Consider the following 18,827-nt stretch of genomic DNA (forward strand, 5'->3'; position numbering starts at 1 on the left):
CAAAATAGTTGGCGATTCATTTTCTGTCATTCGAAACTGAAGAAAAGGATTTTCAGAATAAAACTTGAATGGACCCGCCCCCTTCGCGCGCGTCTTGACATGCACCGGTGCGTGCGTGGTACGTGCACGGTGCTTCGGTTTCAACTTCCGCACATTAATATGAACAAGATAAGAAAGCACGGATAAGCGTTCACATCGTTGGAATAAAGAGGTGAGTGTTTTCTGGATATAACGTAATTAAATAGTTTGTTTTTAACACAGCAACACCGTCTAACTGGCTAAGTTGTAATCGTGAGGTCGTTTTCCCCCTCGCGTTAAACAAAGTAGGATAAAAGTGTCGCGTCGATAAACAGCTATTAGCTAAAGCTCACCACGTTGTGAGAAAATACAGCATAAATTACACAACAGCTTCATGTAGTCCTGAGGTGGACTGCTAACTAACTACAAGCTGTTTACAACATCAAAACAATACTGCGAAGGTTAGCTAACAGGCTAACATGCTAACATCGTGCCGACCAATCAAGGAGCGACAGCGTCAGCAACGTCACGTTATTGCATTGAAAGAGTTTGTTTTGAGAAACTACTCATAAATACTCAGATTTTGGTGATGTTTTTATTGGAAGTTTATAAATCGTATTTTATCCCCCCACAGTAATTTAATATTAACACAGTTTGTTGTTTAGGTGTTTTACAATCAACACGGCACTGGATGAAAATGCAGTAAAACAACAACAGGAGGACATAGAGAAAAGGTTCAGGGAGTGATCGTTAGCTGTACCTTTGGTCCTGTTTCCTTAGAACAAAGCATGAGTAAGCGCTCTGTAATGAAGTCAAACTAGTCCAATATATTTCTTAAAGACCACACCCACGTGTGACTAGCCAGATTGGCCACATATGTAATGACAAATACACGAAACCTAACAGGTATCAGGGATATAACAGTTTCGCAACCTAAAACATTTTAGGTTGCATCATGCAATTATAACGGGCACTTTTCACCATGTTAACCATAACCAAAAGGAAACGATGAGGCGAAATCTTACATTCACAGTAAAATTGAATCTAAAAGAACAATGTTACATATAAAAATTAAATTTTCACATTATTTACCTGTTTTCCCTTTACCATACCACACTGTTAAGGCTGCACCTAATGATTGTTTTCCCAGTTAGTTGATTCATCATTTTTCCTAGTGAAAAATGGCCATAATAATTTCCCACAGTCCAAGATGTCATCCTCAAATATCTTGTTTTATCCGACCAACAGTCCAAAATCAAAAGTTATTAAGTTTATAGCAATAAAAACAGAAAATGCAAAAAAAAATCCTGGCATTTTAGAAGCTGGAAACAGAATATTTGGCATTTTCGCTTAAAAAAATGACTCAAACGAGTAATCTATTATCAAAATAGTTGCCAATAAAATTTCTGTCGATCATTAGTCGACTAATTGTTGCAGCTCTACGCTCAGCTGCTCTAAAAAACATATGAGAGAGAGCTGCTGGAATTCGTGTCTGTAACTCACTGAGTCAGTTTTTAAAAAACAGGCAAAAAAGGGCAAAATAAATAATAGATACAGCCTATATAAACAGAAGTGAAGGCCAAGCTGTACCATAATGTAGCACCTCACCGCAATTCTCCTGTGCTGTGACAAATTGTGTAACTGTGCATTTCTTCTGACTGTATGTTTGACGGATTTTTGAATGTGTTTTTTCAAGCTTTCAGGCAGTTCGCTGGTTTCATTTTATTTCCAAGCAGAATGTAAATCATCTTGCAGAGACTAGAAACCAGATTGTTTGGTAATCCATCATAGTGAGTATCATGTTTGCTGAGAAATCGCACGTGTTTCAAGTTCCTGCTAGTTGATTTTCATACAGTGAAATGAATGCAAATCACAGCTGCCTCCAAGGTAGAAAAAACAGTCAAATGTTGTTCACTACAGTATGTTTTGGAATGGAGTGATTTACGCAAATGTTCTTACAGACTCGGACAAAATGGCAGATTCAGACTCTGATTCTGACTACAGTTACTGCGAACAAATGAAACATGTGGGTCTTGTGAGTTATTAACCAGTCTTCAAAATAAGAGCATTTAGCCAACTTATTGTCTCTCTTTATGTCGCTAATAAACTGTTTCTTCTCCTCAGATTCTTAAGGGTGCTCACAAGGACACAGTGATCACTATAAAACCATCAGGTATGGGACATTATACACATTATAATAGTTATTATGGTATCTGCTAAAGTATGTGTATGCAAGGGTGAAGAACAAATATTTTGACTGATTAACCAACATTTCATCTTTTGAAGCGAAACTCTCGATGTGAAAAGGGGTGAATAGTAATCAGTAGACACAAACTAGAGTTTTTGCATTCACCCGTGGAGATTTTTGTGGAGATATGCCGTCAAATATTTTCATGAACCATGAGAAAACAGGTTCTGTTCTGTATGCAGTGTGCAGACAGTAATCCCTTTGCTTCAAGTTTTGACATTAACTTGAATGGGGTAAAATGATTCAATCATTGTAACTTTTATTGTAACTACATTGTCTGATGTCAGAATGTTTTTCTGTTCTGTCGTAATGTGTCCTGACACGTCCACCACTGACAACTGTCTTATACAGTGGGGTCCAAAGGGAAAGTGGTCTCAGACTTTTGGACCCTACTGTATGTTCTAATGTCTTTAGTTGTGTTATGTTATATTGCAGCAGTAAAAAAAATAAAAATAAATTATAAATGAAAAGAAAAGGCCATTTAAAAAGCAACTCTGAAACTACAGAATATTTTTGCTGTATATAATACATTTAAAGTCCTTGCTTCGTCCAGATTTTGTATGATTGCTCTGTTTTCTTGTATTTTAATGCTCCAAGAATAAATATTGTTAAAAATAAAATAAAATAAAAATAAAAAATAAAGCTAATGTGCTATGGAGCATCTCTTCCTGCCTTTTTCTCAACATCTGAAATCATTTTCAAAACTGAGATTGTAAATCCTCTATTCTGCTTTCAGTTGGGTGAAACTACATGCATATTCTGTATATTTTGTTTTTTAGGGGAAGATTATGATCGATGGACCAGTATCCCTGTTGATGTGAAAAACGAAGGTGCACAGCTGTTGAAACTTTGTGCTTTCTGGCTTCCCATTCTGCTGCGGCACAATGACATCAGCACTACAACTTGCTGGGCTGCAGAAATAGGTCTAATTGACTTAAAGTAAGTACAAATATAATTGTGATCCAGATATTTTGAAACCACCAATTAATAACATTTTGATTCTTCAAAATTTAGACTTTTAACAAGTTTGTAATTGTCTCCTTCTAGAAACAGGGAAAATCTAACTATGAAGCACATACACAGGATAGAAACATTGGAAGCGATCCTCAGAGCTTTGGAGGAAGGAAGTGTAAGTTGACTCTGTTGTGGTTTAGTCCAAAGGCCTTTTTAAGCACAACCTAGAAGACTGCAGCATGAATGACTAATGCTTCCCCCCTAATGGCTGCAATCTGTAGTCGAGCCTGACGGATACATCAGCTTTTATGTTTATTTGTTACACAGGCTGTAATGGGTCTACAGTGCATCAGCTTTGATCTAATAGTTCTTGTTTTGTGATTTGTTCTCTGTTCCAGTTGAGAAAGGATCAAACTAAGCATTTTATCTTGATAAGCAACAAGTTTAACTTGGTAAGTCTGAAAAAAGAGATCTTGTGCATTGAATATGTAGATGTTATCAGTTAATAAGAGTGACGGTTCTCCAATCAATGACAGAGACATGGCCGCCTTTTTCTAGTTTTTGGTTTAATCCGGAGAACAACAGCTAACAGAACACAACGACCAAGAAATAGAAACCTCAAACAATCAAATATAATATATTATAAAAGTTCTGCAGTACTAACACCTCCAATAGGAGGTGTTCATTCCGCTCTTTGATATTTTTGAGGCGGTTGTGCTGCTCTTGTGCTGATTGCTTGATATTGAAATAAATTTCATAAAAATGGTGCTTACTAAAATAAAAGAAGTCCTTTTACATATAATACAGTCCAAAGCAAGAAAAAAAAAGCCTGAAAAGTAGCATAAATTTGATTGAATACCTCTTTGACGCACACAAAACACAGAAAAGTAATATTAACAAGCTTCGTGGTTGTTGTGTTTATTGAAGGGTTATTACATTGGATTCCTTTAGATTGCGTTTTCCTTTTAAATAATGCGTGTATACTATTCATATGCACAGTGTGATGTCAAGTGTGTCTTAGCTGGCTTTTTTGTGAATATTGGTAGATAAACCATAAATGCTATTGCCGACAAAAAAAAAAAAAATTGAGAAAGGGCTTACAAAGTTGACATCATTGCCTGTGTAATGATCGGTTGAGATAGTTGGTTGGTTTCCCTCTTTGACAACTTAATCTGATTGTGACTTTGTATCATTAGCATCGCACAGAGGCTCTGAACGATGCTTTATGTTGGTTGGAGCGAACAGGAGACGCTTCTATCCGCAGCCGCATCTGGGAGCTCGGCCATCAAACCACCTGCTTCACAGCCCTACGCCTCATCTTCACAGAGTGTAAGATACAGTCACACTGCTACTCAGTAATGCATCTCAGGCCTCTCTGACATTTACAGAAGCTATTTTATAGTCACAAAACATATCTAGTAATTCAAGTGAAGGGACGATAACTTAAAAGGCTTGAGCAGTTAGAGGATTCAGGGTCAATGTTTATAAATTCTGTTTACTTCATTTCAACTACATTTCATCTATTTTAAAGCAGAGAAATGTGCATTGTGTCATGAATTGTGCAAACACGCCTGTAGAACTTGTATGTAGATTGTAGGAATATGCTTTCATTCAATGAGTGTTTATTTTCAATGTGAATTAACACAAACTCCTCTTTTACTTTCAACCAGTTGCTCATTATATTCAGGAAATGGGTACCAATATGGAGAGGACCATGATGACACTGAGAGCTCAAACAAATGACGGTTACATAGCGGTAAGACTCACTGGCATGCTTTATGGAACAGCTGGGCAACTAGAGACGGACATCACTACAAATTTGCTTAAACTTTTCCGTAACTTGGGCTTTTTTTGCTTTTACTTCTTTGCTTCACTGAGTTGAATTATTGACAGAGATCTGAGCTTAATGAGACAGTAATCATGTGGTTTGAAAATGAAGACTGTAGTTATAGTTATGTGATATTTTGTTCACTATAGATCTTCATTAGTTATTCTAACAACAGAAGCTACTCCTTAATTTTTAATAATTCTCTGGTAAAACATGTAATATAAAATATATAATAATAGTACAAAAAAGAAGCTCATCATATTTGTATCACAGATTTATAATATAGTAAATCTAAAATATAGTAAAGTAGTAGCGTCACCTTTATCCATGATTTTTCCTTCAACAGTGTCAAATCCAAAATGCTCCCTCATGTTACTACTTATATGGTTTTGGGTCATGATTATCTCTTCAGGCTCGTTAGTTGCAGCCTGTGACACTTGTGAATGTTGAATTCAAACAGATCATTAAATATTAAATATTTAATTTATCCCGTGTCCAAATGTTAGCTCAAATTTGAACAAAAGTGTCCGCCTTTATTCTGAAATGTTTGTCTTGTTCCTGTGGATAAAAACAAACTTTGGTTTGTCTTCTACCTCATCTAGAAAAGTGAAGACATGAAGAAGAAAGGAAATGAGAGCTTTCAGAAAAATCAGTATGAAGAAGCTGTGAAGTTTTATTCCAAAGCCATCGAAGATTAGTAAGTTGTATTTTGTCAGGCCTGAAACTTGAATCTGTATTGGAGTTTAAAATGTTGTATGGAGTTGTTTTACAAGTTTGAGTCATCAGATTATAAGGTACACCTGTACATGAACATTAATCTTTTGTGAAGTTTATATATTTTAGTTTTTGTTGACAGTTGTTTATTTAATTTAGAAACACCTCTCGTTATAATACAAATCCACCACTGACTACAGCCGTAAAAGTGACTGAAGCAACTGAACTGGCTAAATTAACATCGTCGACACAGTGGGGTTCTTGCAGGGTTGTTGTTTCCTACTGGTTTATTTAATACTTAATTGTTAAATGTGTACTAACTGAATGTATTTCTTCTCCATCCAGCCCTGACAACCACAAATTGTATGGAAACAGAGCCCTATGCTATATCAGAAGTAAGAAATATCTGTAAGTACAACGTCAGACTTCTCATTCTCTTTATTTGTAAATAATTGAAACAGCCAGTATAAGTACAAAGCTTTTTTGAGCTATTCAGAGCAAAAGGTCTCAGTTTTTTATATTTTGAAACCATAATTCAAAGTGATAGATAGATAGAAGAGTGTTAATAAAGAGATAAATAAACCTACATTATTACACCTTTTTGAAGCCCATATTTATCAAGCATCTCAGAGTAGGAAATCCGTCACTTGCCAAAAATTTTCAGTGATACTTTGTTTTGGTCCTAATTTTAGGACAAAGAATGAAAGCATTTTATCAGCGTCCTTTAGTTTGGAAATGACAATTCCAGTATTTAGAGGCGACACGGGAATAACAAACAAAATAGACATGGCTGTGTACAACACTAGAAGGCCTATATATACATATATACATATATACATATACAGATGGATAGATAGATAGACAGTCTACAACACCACAGGCAGTGACACAGACAGGTGCTGAGATGTGATAAGAGTTAAACAACAGATTAATCTAACATTCTGACTGATTTCTTCACAACCAAAATTTAAGTAAATAAAGACCAACTTAATTATGGATGTTTCACTCAGAAATCGTTGTCCCTGCTCAGTCTGCTGTAGTTTAGTGTTAGTGATAAATAGGAGCCCAGTGTCAGTATGAGTCACACAGTAGAGCAAGAGTGAACTTTTACTTATTGCAGGAAATGTAATTTTTTTTTTTTTTAAATTTTAATGGTTCATCTTAAGAAATGTTTTAATCCAAACATGAGTTTTTGATTTTACAGGAAAGCGGTTGGTGATGGAAAACGTGCTACTCTGATAAAGCCAGCCTGGGCAAAGGTACTCATCTCTTTTCTGATCTCAACACAGTAATCTAGGAACAAAGAAAGTGAAATGTACTGAAAAAGTGAACCTGATCCAACATTTGTTACACAGAAATTAAGGATGTCATGAGCCGATCAGCAGCGTCGGTATTGACGCTGATCGAGGCATTTTTGTGGCCCCATAGAGGCATAGAGTTACAGTCCATGACACTGTTGAGATGTGTATTTGTAAATTATTTAATTTACAATATTTTTTAAATCTTTATCAAAAGCACACTCTTGTTTCCCTGGCCAACAGACAACGTGTTCAATGTGACGTAATTCATGTCATCATATTTAAATAAGTCACACTGATCTCATGTGGATGTTGATGCCCTCAATTTAAAGCTGAAAACTCCCTAAAATATCAGTTTTATTACAGTAGAAAACAATAGTGAAGCTCACAAGTCAAACATACTCAGGTGTGTGTCATTTTAATTTAATGATCCAATTTATTTTTTAATACTGTTTTAATATTTTTATGATTTCTTATTAATTCTAATATAAGCTAGAATTGATTTAAATGATACTATTATGTTAATGACTAATCCTTTGATCCCAGTTATTTTGTATACATCTTTTTATTTTTGTACTTAATTCTGTGATATATTTTCTCAAAACATTGTACTACTACACAGATACAAGTGAAATCATTCATGGTCCATAGATGAAGAATCATAATGACTTTGGTGATCCCTGAACTTTTCCTCTAGCGCCATTATCGGGTCAGAGTTGGAACTTTTCCAAAACGTTGACTCAAAAATGTACTTCCTGCCAGTAACTGATGAGACAAACAATAGTTATGGTTAGGAAGTGAAGGCATGTGCATGTTTTGTTTGCAGGGTCACTACCGATACTGTGAAGCTTTGTTCTCCTTGGGACATTACAAAATGGCGATCGAAGCCAACAGATCAGCCCAGGATCTGTGTAAAGATGATCAAGAGGGAATCAAAGACCTGGAACAGCAACACCAGAAATTTATCACTGAAAGGCCAGAGTCCTACGGTACAGTCACTGCACTCACGTCCTGTTCACAGCACCACCTTAATTCATATTTATGTTTTTTTTTTTTTTTAATACATCTGAAACGGCAAAAGTGCCAGAAAGTCAGGATTTTCCAGCAAAATTTAAAAAATACAACTGTTAGTGCTAAACATTGACTTGTATATAAATATGGACATCATGTCAGCTCCCTAAAAATGAAGCCAAAACATCTTCATCGCCCCCTGGTGGCTGGCTGCAATATAGGTCATAAATTCCTCTTCCTCCATGTTAGTGGATGGGACATGAGCCAAACTAAAAAAATCAAATAACACATCAAATAAATTTTTCCCAAAAATAGTTTCCGGCATTTCAGGTAGTTCTTATCATGCTGATGTTTGTCCAAGTGCTCATTTTTCTTATAAGTTTGTTTTTAATGAGTTATTTGACGATATAGAAAGGGAGTGTGACATCATGATTGACAGTTGTAACAGCAACTCTCAAACCTCCGTCAGGCGGCAGGACAGCTGAGCGGGCGTGTCCCGCGGGCCGTTATCCCGCCGCCTGACTCTACTGCACAGACTCTGGCTCCAAATGACGTCACACAAGCAGCTCCCAAAAATTAGATATTATGGCTTCGCTTTTGCATATCGGCAGGAAGTGGAGATGCGTCGTCCATATTTATTTACAGTCAGTGGTGCTTACCCAACGCTACATTACACTCTGGATTTTACTATGACAGACTTCCACCAGTGTCAGTAAGGAACTGCTACACCTTCTCATTTACATACAAAAATCAAACGTCAAGATGGCAAGAGGGAAAAAAAGTGAAACGAAAGGTTATAGATTATTGCTTGTAATGCAAGAAAAAAAATTCTAATCTGGTTGGTTTCTGTGTTTTCCTTTCAGCTGAACAGATAAAGACAGATAAAGAAAAGACTAAAAGGTATGTGCTACCACACACTTTGTACTAACATGATTGATAAATATGCTGATAAACTTAATAACGATCTTTTTTGTATTTTTGTGGTTTTCTGTAGGCCAGTGAGCACTAACAGAGCAGATGCAACAGAGTTACGACTACAGCCTGGAAAAACTGTTAAGATTAATTCAGTGGGAGGAGGAGCACCACAGAGAATCGTTAGTAACTCTCAGGGTCATTTTACATTTCCCCAACAATAATTTAATAGATATCAATGTTAATCGATGTTGTCAATGTTTGACAGAAAATAGCCAGGGCCCCATTTAGACAGTAGGTCACTTAATGATTGCATGATTAGTCCAATACAAAAGAACTGAAATATTTGGGTCTAGAGCCACAATGATTAATCGATTAGTTGATTTAAAGGAAACTAATTGGTAACTATTTTGATAATCAATTAAAATAGTTGCTGATAAGTTACCATTTAAAATACTGTTCAAGCAAAAATGCCAGACATTTGCTGATCGCAGGTTTTCAAATGTAAGATTTTGCTGCTTTTTTTTGGTCTTACATTATTGTAAATTTAATATTTGGGGGATTTTGGACGGTTGAGCGGACAACACAAGACATTTGAAAACGTCACCCTCTGCTCCAGGATATCGTGATCAGGATTTTTCATTGTGTTTTTGACCTAACAGTTAATTGAGAATATAATAGATAATGAAATGAATCAATTAGTTGTTGCAGCCCTCATTGGGACAAACATGGTACAATCTCTGAATTGAAGAGTTTTAGGTCATATTAACATGGAGGATAAATATCAGTCTCCAGAATGGATCAGTCTGAAAAAGCTCTTTGTAACTAAAATAGGTGAAAGAAGAGATTTAAGCCTTTGTCTTGTTAGCTGTCGATGGCAGTGTTGGTTGGTCTGCCCACCACAGACGAATTCAGAATAATCCTACTGAACTTGGTGATCTCTTGACTTTTTCTGTAGCTCCACCCAGTATCCTACTGGTTAAGACACAGGCCATACAACCGCAACGTCTGCGTTTCGAAATGACTTTGGTGATCACCTCACTTTTCCTATAACGCCAGTTTCATACACACATTCCCGCCCCCCTCAGGATGAATTGTAATAACTTTGTTGATCCCCTAACTTTTCATCAGGACAAAATTTCATTTTGTACAACAATTTGGTTGAAGACCAAATGCCTGCAAAACTAGTGACATCAGTACGTTAGCATGTTGATATTAGCATTGAGTTCAAAGCACAACACCACAGTGCTGCTAGCGTGGCTGTAGGCTATAAAATTGTTTTGTCAGAGTGAAGAGACAACTTTTACTATTTAATCGGCACATTTGTCAGTTTGTGTGGACATTAGCCGAAGTTTGATGAAGTTCAGAGTTGATAATGAACTTTTTGTGTGTTGACAGCGCTGCGGGCTTGTAACGAACATGCCGACCCAACAAGGTGAGTTTGTTTTAACGGCCTTTCTGATGCAGTGTTTTTTTTATTTTATTTTTTTAAAGATTCTGGCAGCAGTAAACAAACAAACACAATTTTGTGCCTTTTGAGGCTTAAGCTATCAAAAGAAGCTGCTGGCTGCCGTCTCCCCATAACTGTCATGTTTGTACGAAGAGGTGTTACATTATGTTGTTCACATATATTGATTTAATGCACATATTGAGCCATTTTTCACCATTTTGTTAAAAGTATTGACATTTTATCTCCTGTTTTTTTTCACCACATCTGTTTAAGTTTTGTTACGTAGTTAATCATCAGTTTTTATATAGTAAACCACACATTGTTCAGGTAAAATGATTAAATCTCAAATATTATGCTTATAAAGTTGAAATAATAAGTCACATGAAAAGCTTAGAGCAACCACTGAGTTTTTGCACAATTTGTGTTACACTTTTACACTGTTTTTTAAATTACATTAATTATTTATCGATCAGTTTAAATGTTTGACAACTGAATTATTTTTTAGACAATAATAAGACAATAAAACCTGCTTCATCGAATTCCTTTTTATTATTGTGTATAGTGTCTTTAGGTGGTTTTTTTATTATTTTTATCCGTTTAGAGATAAAATGCAGGTTCAGGCGTCCATCCCGGTGTTTTGAATCAACTTGGAACATCCTTAACTCTGAGTATTAAGAAATACTCAGAATTGTAGTAATTGATTTAGCCAACACAAGCTGATAGCAGATCTCAGTGGATTTTATTCTCATGACATTATTATCATCATAAAAACTTAATAGCAAATATTCTCTCTGCAGTGAAAAAAGAAAGGACCCCACAGGCAGTGGGCAGCGCTAAAGGCAGCACTTTAGGCAGCATTAAAGACTCTAAACCATCAAAGAGGTCAGTGGAAGTTCTGTTTCCAGTATCGGTGTTCATGAATCATGTCACACATTTTTAAATTATTAAAGTTGATTCCACTAGGACTGCAATTTTCTTCCCCTACTTACTGTTATCGTTTTAAAAAAATGCATGAAACCTGCGCAGATGTTGATAAAAGGAACGCTGGAGCTATTGACTAACTATTTATTAACTATAACTTGAATAAAATTATAAACGGATGCAAACATCAACAACAGATGTAGATACAACTTGGATTGTATAGCTGATTGAAAGTTCTGTACTTCCAGTGAGTCTTTTTCAAAGAATGGAAAAGGAGACTCAAACCCTGCAAAGAAGAAATCAAAGAGCAGAAATGGTCCGTCTGAAGATGAGGTAAGGCTGCATTTTACATATGTTGTCAAGAATATACTTAAATTATTTTTGTGGGGAGCTCTGCTTCTGTCATTTGATGAACATGATTCATCTAGAGCTGAATTATTTTTTTTTAAGGAAACCAAAGATTTGCCGGTTACAGCCTCTCTAGTGTGAATATTTAATGCTGGTCTTTGTCAAACCTGATAACAGACTGAGTTTTGGACTGTTGGTTGGACAAAATAAGATGTTTAACAAAATAGCTTAAGACTTAATTGACCTTTAAAGCTTTTCCAGTAAGATGGATTAACGTTGCCACAACTTGGCAATATATTTATTATGTTATTAGCATATTTTGTAGCTTTTAAGTCATAACAGTATCACTGAATGAAATGGCTGATGTGCTGTGATGTGTGTTCTCCTTTTAAAATCAGAAAGTGGCTGATACTAAATCAGATGTGTGTAGAGAGTTGAAACCTATGGTGCAGGACGCCCATACCGACCTGACCGACCTCAACAGCCGGAACGCTGAGCAGGCCTTCAGCCGGGCACTGGCCTTAGTGGATACCAGTATATCCAAGGTAATCATACCAGTGCCAAAACTTCAGTACTTTCTACTGTTCCACAACTGTGAGCAGATTGAGGGAATTATCTAATGTGTGTAGATGTTTTGTTTATGTATTGGATTGTTGTAGTCATTATGTAGATGTGTTTTCCAATGATAAAACCAGGCAACTTAATGCACAAAATACATGACAGGACTTTTAAAAATTTGAATTCAGCTTCACAGATTCCCTTTGGCTGCAGATTGTGGTGCTGTTTGTTTGACTGTTGTCCACGAGGTACCACCCGGACAACATTGTCACTTTAGTAATTTATTTCCTGCTGGAGACGTTTTCCCTCTCTTTCTCTACTGATGTTTCCTGTCAGTCACCACTATCAACTATCAAATGAGGGCAAAAAATGCCTTCATTTGATAGTCACAAGATAGTTAATACATCTGAAACGGCAAAAGTGCCAGAAAGTCAGGATTTTCCAGCAAAATTTAAAAAATACAACTGTTAGTGCTTAACATTGACTTGTATATAAATATGGACGTCATGTCAGCTCCCTAAAAGTGAAGCCAAAACATCTCGATCGCCCCCTGGTGGCTGGCTGCAATATAGGTCATAAATTCCTCTTCCTCCATGTTAGTGGATGGGACATGAGCCAAACTAAAAAAATCAAATAACACGTCAAATAAATTTTTCTCAAAGATGGTTTCCGGCATTTCAGGTAGTTCTTATCATGCTGATGTTTGTCCAAGTGCTCATTTTTCTTATAAGTTTGTTTTTAATGAGTTATTTGACGATATAGAAAGGGAGTGTGACATCATGATTGACAGCTGTGACAGCCGCTCTCAAACCTCCGTCAGGCGGCAGGACAGCTGAAGGAACGTGTCCCGCGGGCCGTCATCCCGTTTTTTTTTTTTTGAACAGGTCTGCTGCTGCGGCCTTTGCTGCATCTCAAAACTGGAGAATCTTTGAACCCTAACCTGCAATCCACCAATTGTTGAATATATATTTGAATATGTATTGTTGACTATATATTTATTGTTGAATATGTATTTATAATACATACAGTATATACTCAGTGTGTATTGTGGTGATCTCTGCAGCAGATGTACTTGGACCTGACTGTGTGTGTGTGTGTATGTGTGTGTTCATTGCAGCTGAACATGGAGGATCCTTGCATCATTTGTCACAAAGACATGAGTCCAGATGACATCTGCATGCTGGAGTGCGGACACAGCTTCCACAAGGAGGTGAGGGTGAAGGCTACTAGTGTTTGTAGTGAACCACCGGGGGAGGATTTTATTAGTCCTCCTTCCTGTTGTTCTCAAAGTTGGAATAATGTGAAATGGGTTTAACAGACCATTTCAAAACTGCATGATGCAGTTTAAGATCACCTGTTAGATTTCGTGTACATGGTTCATTACCTTAGAATGAGCCCTTTATATCTACAGAGGGAGTGGGTCCTCTTCTACGGAGCCCGCCATATAGCACAACCATGTTTCTACAGTAGCCCAGAACAGACAAACCAACACTGGCTCTAGAGAGGGCCTTTCATGTTTTTTGTGAGTTTTGCGGCCATCATAGGTTCTCCTACATGCTTGGAAGGGGAGGGTTAGGGGACGGATATTCAGTTGGTTGCCATCTGCAACCTCACTGCTAGATGCCACTAAATCCTACACACTGGTCCTTTAAGCATGGAAAATAGACTTGAAGCCTAAAAATAAGCTTTTGTTGCGCGGGATGTGTAGACAGCTGGATTGATTAAAGTAACAGCGTGTCTGTTCCGTCAGACTGAAACACGCGTCTGAAATGCTCAGTGTAGAAACAGTGTAACATACAAAAGAATTTCTTTCCTTGTAAAATATTGCTTCAGTCATGATTTTAATATTTTACATAATGCTTTGTTTGCTAGCCTAGCAGTCTTTTTCTCCAGTTAACATCACCAGCTGTTAATCAGCAAAATAGCCTAAAATCTGCAGCAGGAACCTGCTTTCTGATGTGTGTACACAGTACAAACAAAATGAGGATCCACTTGTAAAAACATGGGTCTGTAGAGCTACTATTGGTCAAAAACTCTACAGGGTACAGAGTCATTCAGCTGGAGTCCATACAAGCTTGTGTAAACAGAAGCAAGCAGGAAGATTACTGCCTAAACTTGACTTTGTGAATCATCCTGAGAGTAAACAGTGAATGAATGAATACATTATCAATGTTTTTTTTTTTTACAACAATTAATTCCAGTTTCTATCAAAACAAGTTACAGTAAACGTATCAAGTCTTAGATTTCATGTGTGGACTGTGACAGCGGTTCGACAGCGTTTGATCTGTTTGTGTTCAGTGTATAAAGTCGTGGCTGAAGGAGCAGAGCACCTGTCCCACCTGCTGAGATCACGCCTTGCTGCCTGATGATTTCCCGGTGCTGCCCGGCGGGAGACACCAAGCACCATAATGTCTTAACCATGTTCTCCTCCTCATCCCTCACTACCCATGTCTGATTTTATCTTTTATCATTTATTTTTCCATTTATTTCATTAAACTGTAAAAATGTGTTGACTTGAGGTTTTGTATCATCAGTTTAGGGAGGCTCCATTCCATTTCACACTGCAAGGAAATAGAAATGTCTTGTGTTGGATGCTCATCTGTCACATCTCAGATTAAAGATTAGAAATTTCTGAAGGCCAACCAGGGTTTCTGCCAGTGTATTGTAAACTTGGCGGCCCCCCGGACCTAAACATCAGGGATTTCTTTTCTTTTTGTTTATAAATGTATTTTCAAAATGTTTTTTAGCTGGACTGCAACAGCGGGGCGGTTACATTATTGGTCTGTCAAATACTGCGTGACTGAGTGATGAAGTTATACCATTAGTCGGCCAAATGCCGCCACTTCGTGTATCAGTTTCAAATTATAAGTCCTCTAGCGTTTCATTCATGCAGCTTGGTTGGAAACATACATGTAATGGTTGGAAAGCTCTTTTGTTCCAGCAATTCAGGCCTTTGTTACAGCATTCCAAGACTGTACATTGTCACATTCTTCGTTAGACTGCAATAGTTATTTATTTTTTTAAAATGTGTGTTGAATAAATTACTTATTCATAACAACACATTACGTAGTCATATTTTCAGGTCTCCAGTCAGCTTTTAGCATTGACTTGTAGGTATGGATGTAGGTAGGGCCCTGTTGAATCTGCACTGTTATCCACAATTCAGTCTGTGATTCTGTTATATCAGAAACTAGAGGGCCCTACCTTAATGTTGCCGTCAAATGATGCTTGCCACCGGGCCTAACAACTTTTCTGGGGGAAACCCTGCCAACGCTGCACTTCTTTACTGCCATGAAGTGCGGTGATTTCTTGTTTACACGGCTACATACAGGCTACACAACACAACGCTCATTGAATAACAATAACTTTACATCAAAGTGCTATTTCTTCTTAAAATGTCTTCATTACGAAGCTTTAGAGAGGCTGATAAGTAAAAAAAAAAATATATTTTTCAAACAGAGCCAGGCTAGCTGTTCCCCTTGTTTTACTCTTATGCTATGCTACACATCTCCTGGCTGTAGCTTCATATTTAACAGATAAACGGAGTGATATAGATCTTCTCATCAAACTCTTGGCAAGAAAACAAATAAGCATTTTCCTCAAATGTTTAATTATTCCTTTAATTTTGAAAATGTCATTCCTAGTTATTCAACAATACAATCCTAACTCAAGGTCCACTTACAGACTTTTTCCTGGCACTTTCAACCATATCATACATTCATCAGCTGATTGAGTTTACACAGTTGTCAGTAGTTGTTAGGATGAATCTCCATAACGACTGAACTGAGCAAACTCCATCTGCTGATAGACTGTGCAATGATGGAAAAAGCCAGTACAATAAGTGAACCTTGAACCGTCTTCATACTTTGAATAATAACATTCAGTGACACAGTTTATGGTTCTTGGTTCACTGATTGACAGACAACTTGAAACTCCTGGTACATTGTGAACTCTTTAATAATTGTTATTGTATACCTTCACAGGTAAAATGCCAAAATGTCCATTAAAATATGATGTTTATGACAATAAAACAAAATAATAAACTATATCAAACAGTTTAGGTCATATTCATTATATCCATCTATTTATGAGGGAAAACCCTGCAGGGCTTTTTTAATTCACATAATCCATTTCCTATCAGAGACACTGTAGATTAGCATTATTCTTCTGGTTTCACAGGTAAACAGCACAGAGGTGTTTGTGGTTTGTAAATGTTCAGTCCTGTGTGTTGCAGAGAAGGTGAAAGCTAACAGGCCCCCAGTGAACTTATCTCAGTGCTGAAACCTCCGGGTTCAGTTCTCTGTGATCAGATGATCATCATGAAGCACGATGACGAAGTTGACTTCAAACTCTAAAAGGACAGAAACAACAGTGGTTTCAGCTGGACAAATAAATGATCTCATACCTACAGCATCTTTGGCATTTCTGTTCCTTGTTACTTAATGGTTAAATCTGGTGGTTGGTTTTACTAGAAAATACATATGTGTACAGAATAGAACAAGGAAGACAAATTACAGAAATACAACAGGAAACAGGATGGCAAAATTAGAATGGGTTTATGACGTGTGAAGAAAAAGTTAAAGAGGTATAACAATAACAATAATAATGAATTTGTACTGCACTTTTGAATTGCAGTGAAACTCAAAGTGTTAGTTGTATTTAAATATCTTTTTATAATGTCTTTATTTCACATTTTGTCTTGATACCTTTTATGTTATATATAAAGCACTTTGAATTGCCTTGCTGTTGAAATGTACTATACAAATACACGTACCTTGCCTTACAATGTTAAAAAAACAAACACAAAGAAAATAACAAGAGTTATGATGAAAAAGCCTTCCTTAATAAAAAGGAAGCAGTGGTGCGACTTAAATTCATCAACATTAAATGCATGAGAGTGTACAGGTATTAATAACTGGGTGACACTTAAAAATCTACTATCTACACAGATGTCAAAGATTTGTTTTAGTTCTTGAAACAGGTTTATTTCTGTTGATTATTTTCTCGATTAATCAATTAGTTTTTTGGTCTATAAAATGTCAGAATATGGTACAAAATGTTTATCACTGCTTTCCAAAGCCCATGATGAAACCTAAAATGTCGTATTTTGTCCCGACCAACAGTCCACAACCCAAAGACATTCAGTTTACTGTCATAGAGGACTAAAGAAAACAGAAATTATTCACATGTGAGAAATTGGAACCAGAATTTGGGTATTTTTTCTTCTTAAAAATGACTCAAATGATTAATAGATTTTCAAAATAGTTGGCGATTCATTTTCTGTCATTCGAAACTGAAGAAAAGGATTTTCAGAATAAAACTTGAATGGACCCGCCCCCTTCGCGCGCGTCTTGACATGCACCGGTGCGTGCGTGGTACGTGCACGGTGCTTCGGTTTCAACTTCCGCACATTAATATGAACAAGATAAGAAAGCACGGATAAGCGTTCACATCGTTGGAATAAAGAGGTGAGTGTTTTCTGGATATAACGTAATTAAATAGTTTGTTTTTAACACAGCAACACCGTCTAACTGGCTAAGTTGTAATCGTGAGGTCGTTTTCCCCCTCGCGTTAAACAAAGTAGGATAAAAGTGTCGCGTCGATAAACAGCTATTAGCTAAAGCTCACCACGTTGTGAGAAAATACAGCATAAATTACACAACAGCTTCATGTAGTCCTGAGGTGGACTGCTAACTAACTACAAGCTGTTTACAACATCAAAACAATACTGCGAAGGTTAGCTAACAGGCTAACATGCTAACATCGTGCCGACCAATCAAGGAGCGACAGCGTCAGCAACGTCACGTTATTGCATTGAAAGAGTTTGTTTTGAGAAACTACTCATAAATACTCAGATTTTGGTGATGTTTTTATTGGAAGTTTATAAATCGTATTTTATCCCCCCACAGTAATTTAATATTAACACAGTTTGTTGTTTAGGTGTTTTACAATCAACACGGCACTGGATGAAAATGCAGTAAAACAACAACAGGAGGACATAGAGAAAAGGTTCAGGGAGTGATCGTTAGCTGTACCTTTGGTCCTGTTTCCTTAGAACAAAGCATGAGTAAGCGCTCTGTAATGAAGTCAAACTAGTCCAATATATTTCTTAAAGACCACACCCACGTGTGACTAGCCAGATTGGCCACATATGTAATGACAAATACACGAAACCTGACAGGTATCAGGGATATAACAGTTTCGCAACCTAAAACATTTTAGGTTGCATCATGCAATTATAACGGGCACTTTTCACCATGTTAACCATAACCAAAAGGAAACGATGAGGCGAAATCTTACATTCACAGTAAAATTGAATCTAAAAGAACAATGTTACATATAAAAATTAAATTTTCACATTATTTACCTGTTTTCCCTTTACCATACCACACTGTTAAGGCTGCACCTAATGATTGTTTTCCCAGTTAGTTGATTCATCATTTTTCCTAGTGAAAAATGGCCATAATAATTTCCCACAGTCCAAGATGTCATCCTCAAATATCTTGTTTTATCCGACCAACAGTCCAAAATCAAAAGTTATTAAGTTTATAGCAATAAAAACAGAAA

The 18,827-nt window shown here is 36.7% G+C and overlaps 1 protein-coding gene and 1 long non-coding RNA gene across 13 annotated transcripts in view; one reads left to right on the plus strand and one right to left on the minus strand.

The window, feature by feature from the left end:
• The first annotated feature begins 82 nt into the window (after nt 1-82).
• The window catches only part of LOC122995091 (E3 ubiquitin-protein ligase TTC3-like), a 50,550-nt gene continuing 31,805 nt past the window's right edge, over nt 83-18,827 (plus strand). For 4 of the 12 annotated variants that reach the window (XM_044370092.1, XM_044370096.1, XM_044370090.1 and 1 more), the window contains exon 1: nt 17,600-17,728. Coding sequence is in view for 8 of the 12 variants with exons in the window: in XM_044370098.1 (XP_044226033.1) it covers nt 1,991-2,053; nt 2,143-2,191; nt 3,046-3,205; nt 3,314-3,395; nt 3,619-3,672; nt 4,417-4,549; nt 4,891-4,976; nt 5,651-5,745; nt 6,108-6,170; nt 6,967-7,021; nt 7,887-8,049; nt 8,935-8,971; nt 9,066-9,165; nt 10,382-10,418; nt 11,231-11,315; nt 11,603-11,687 (1,347 nt within the window). In the remaining 4 variants the exon portion in view is untranslated. Of the gene's footprint in view, nt 212-1,714; nt 1,809-1,979; nt 2,054-2,142; nt 2,192-3,045; nt 3,210-3,313; nt 3,396-3,618; nt 3,673-4,416; nt 4,550-4,890; nt 4,977-5,650; nt 5,746-6,107; nt 6,171-6,966; nt 7,022-7,886; nt 8,050-8,934; nt 8,972-9,065; nt 9,166-10,381; nt 10,419-11,230; nt 11,316-11,602; nt 11,688-17,599; nt 17,729-18,827 lie in introns of those variants that run through there. The other 8 variants (XM_044370098.1, XM_044370099.1, XM_044370102.1 and 5 more) reach the window with 8 other exon arrangements.
• On the minus strand, nt 15,708-18,808 carry LOC122995095. Its single transcript, XR_006406720.1, has 2 exons — nt 17,889-18,808; nt 15,708-16,611 (listed from the first exon to the last, which is right to left on the minus strand). It is a non-coding gene; the product is annotated as an uncharacterized LOC122995095 (long non-coding RNA).

This window comes from Thunnus albacares, chromosome 13 (assembly GCF_914725855.1).
Source record: "Thunnus albacares chromosome 13, fThuAlb1.1, whole genome shotgun sequence".
Classification (NCBI taxonomy): domain Eukaryota; kingdom Metazoa; phylum Chordata; class Actinopteri; order Scombriformes; family Scombridae; genus Thunnus; species Thunnus albacares.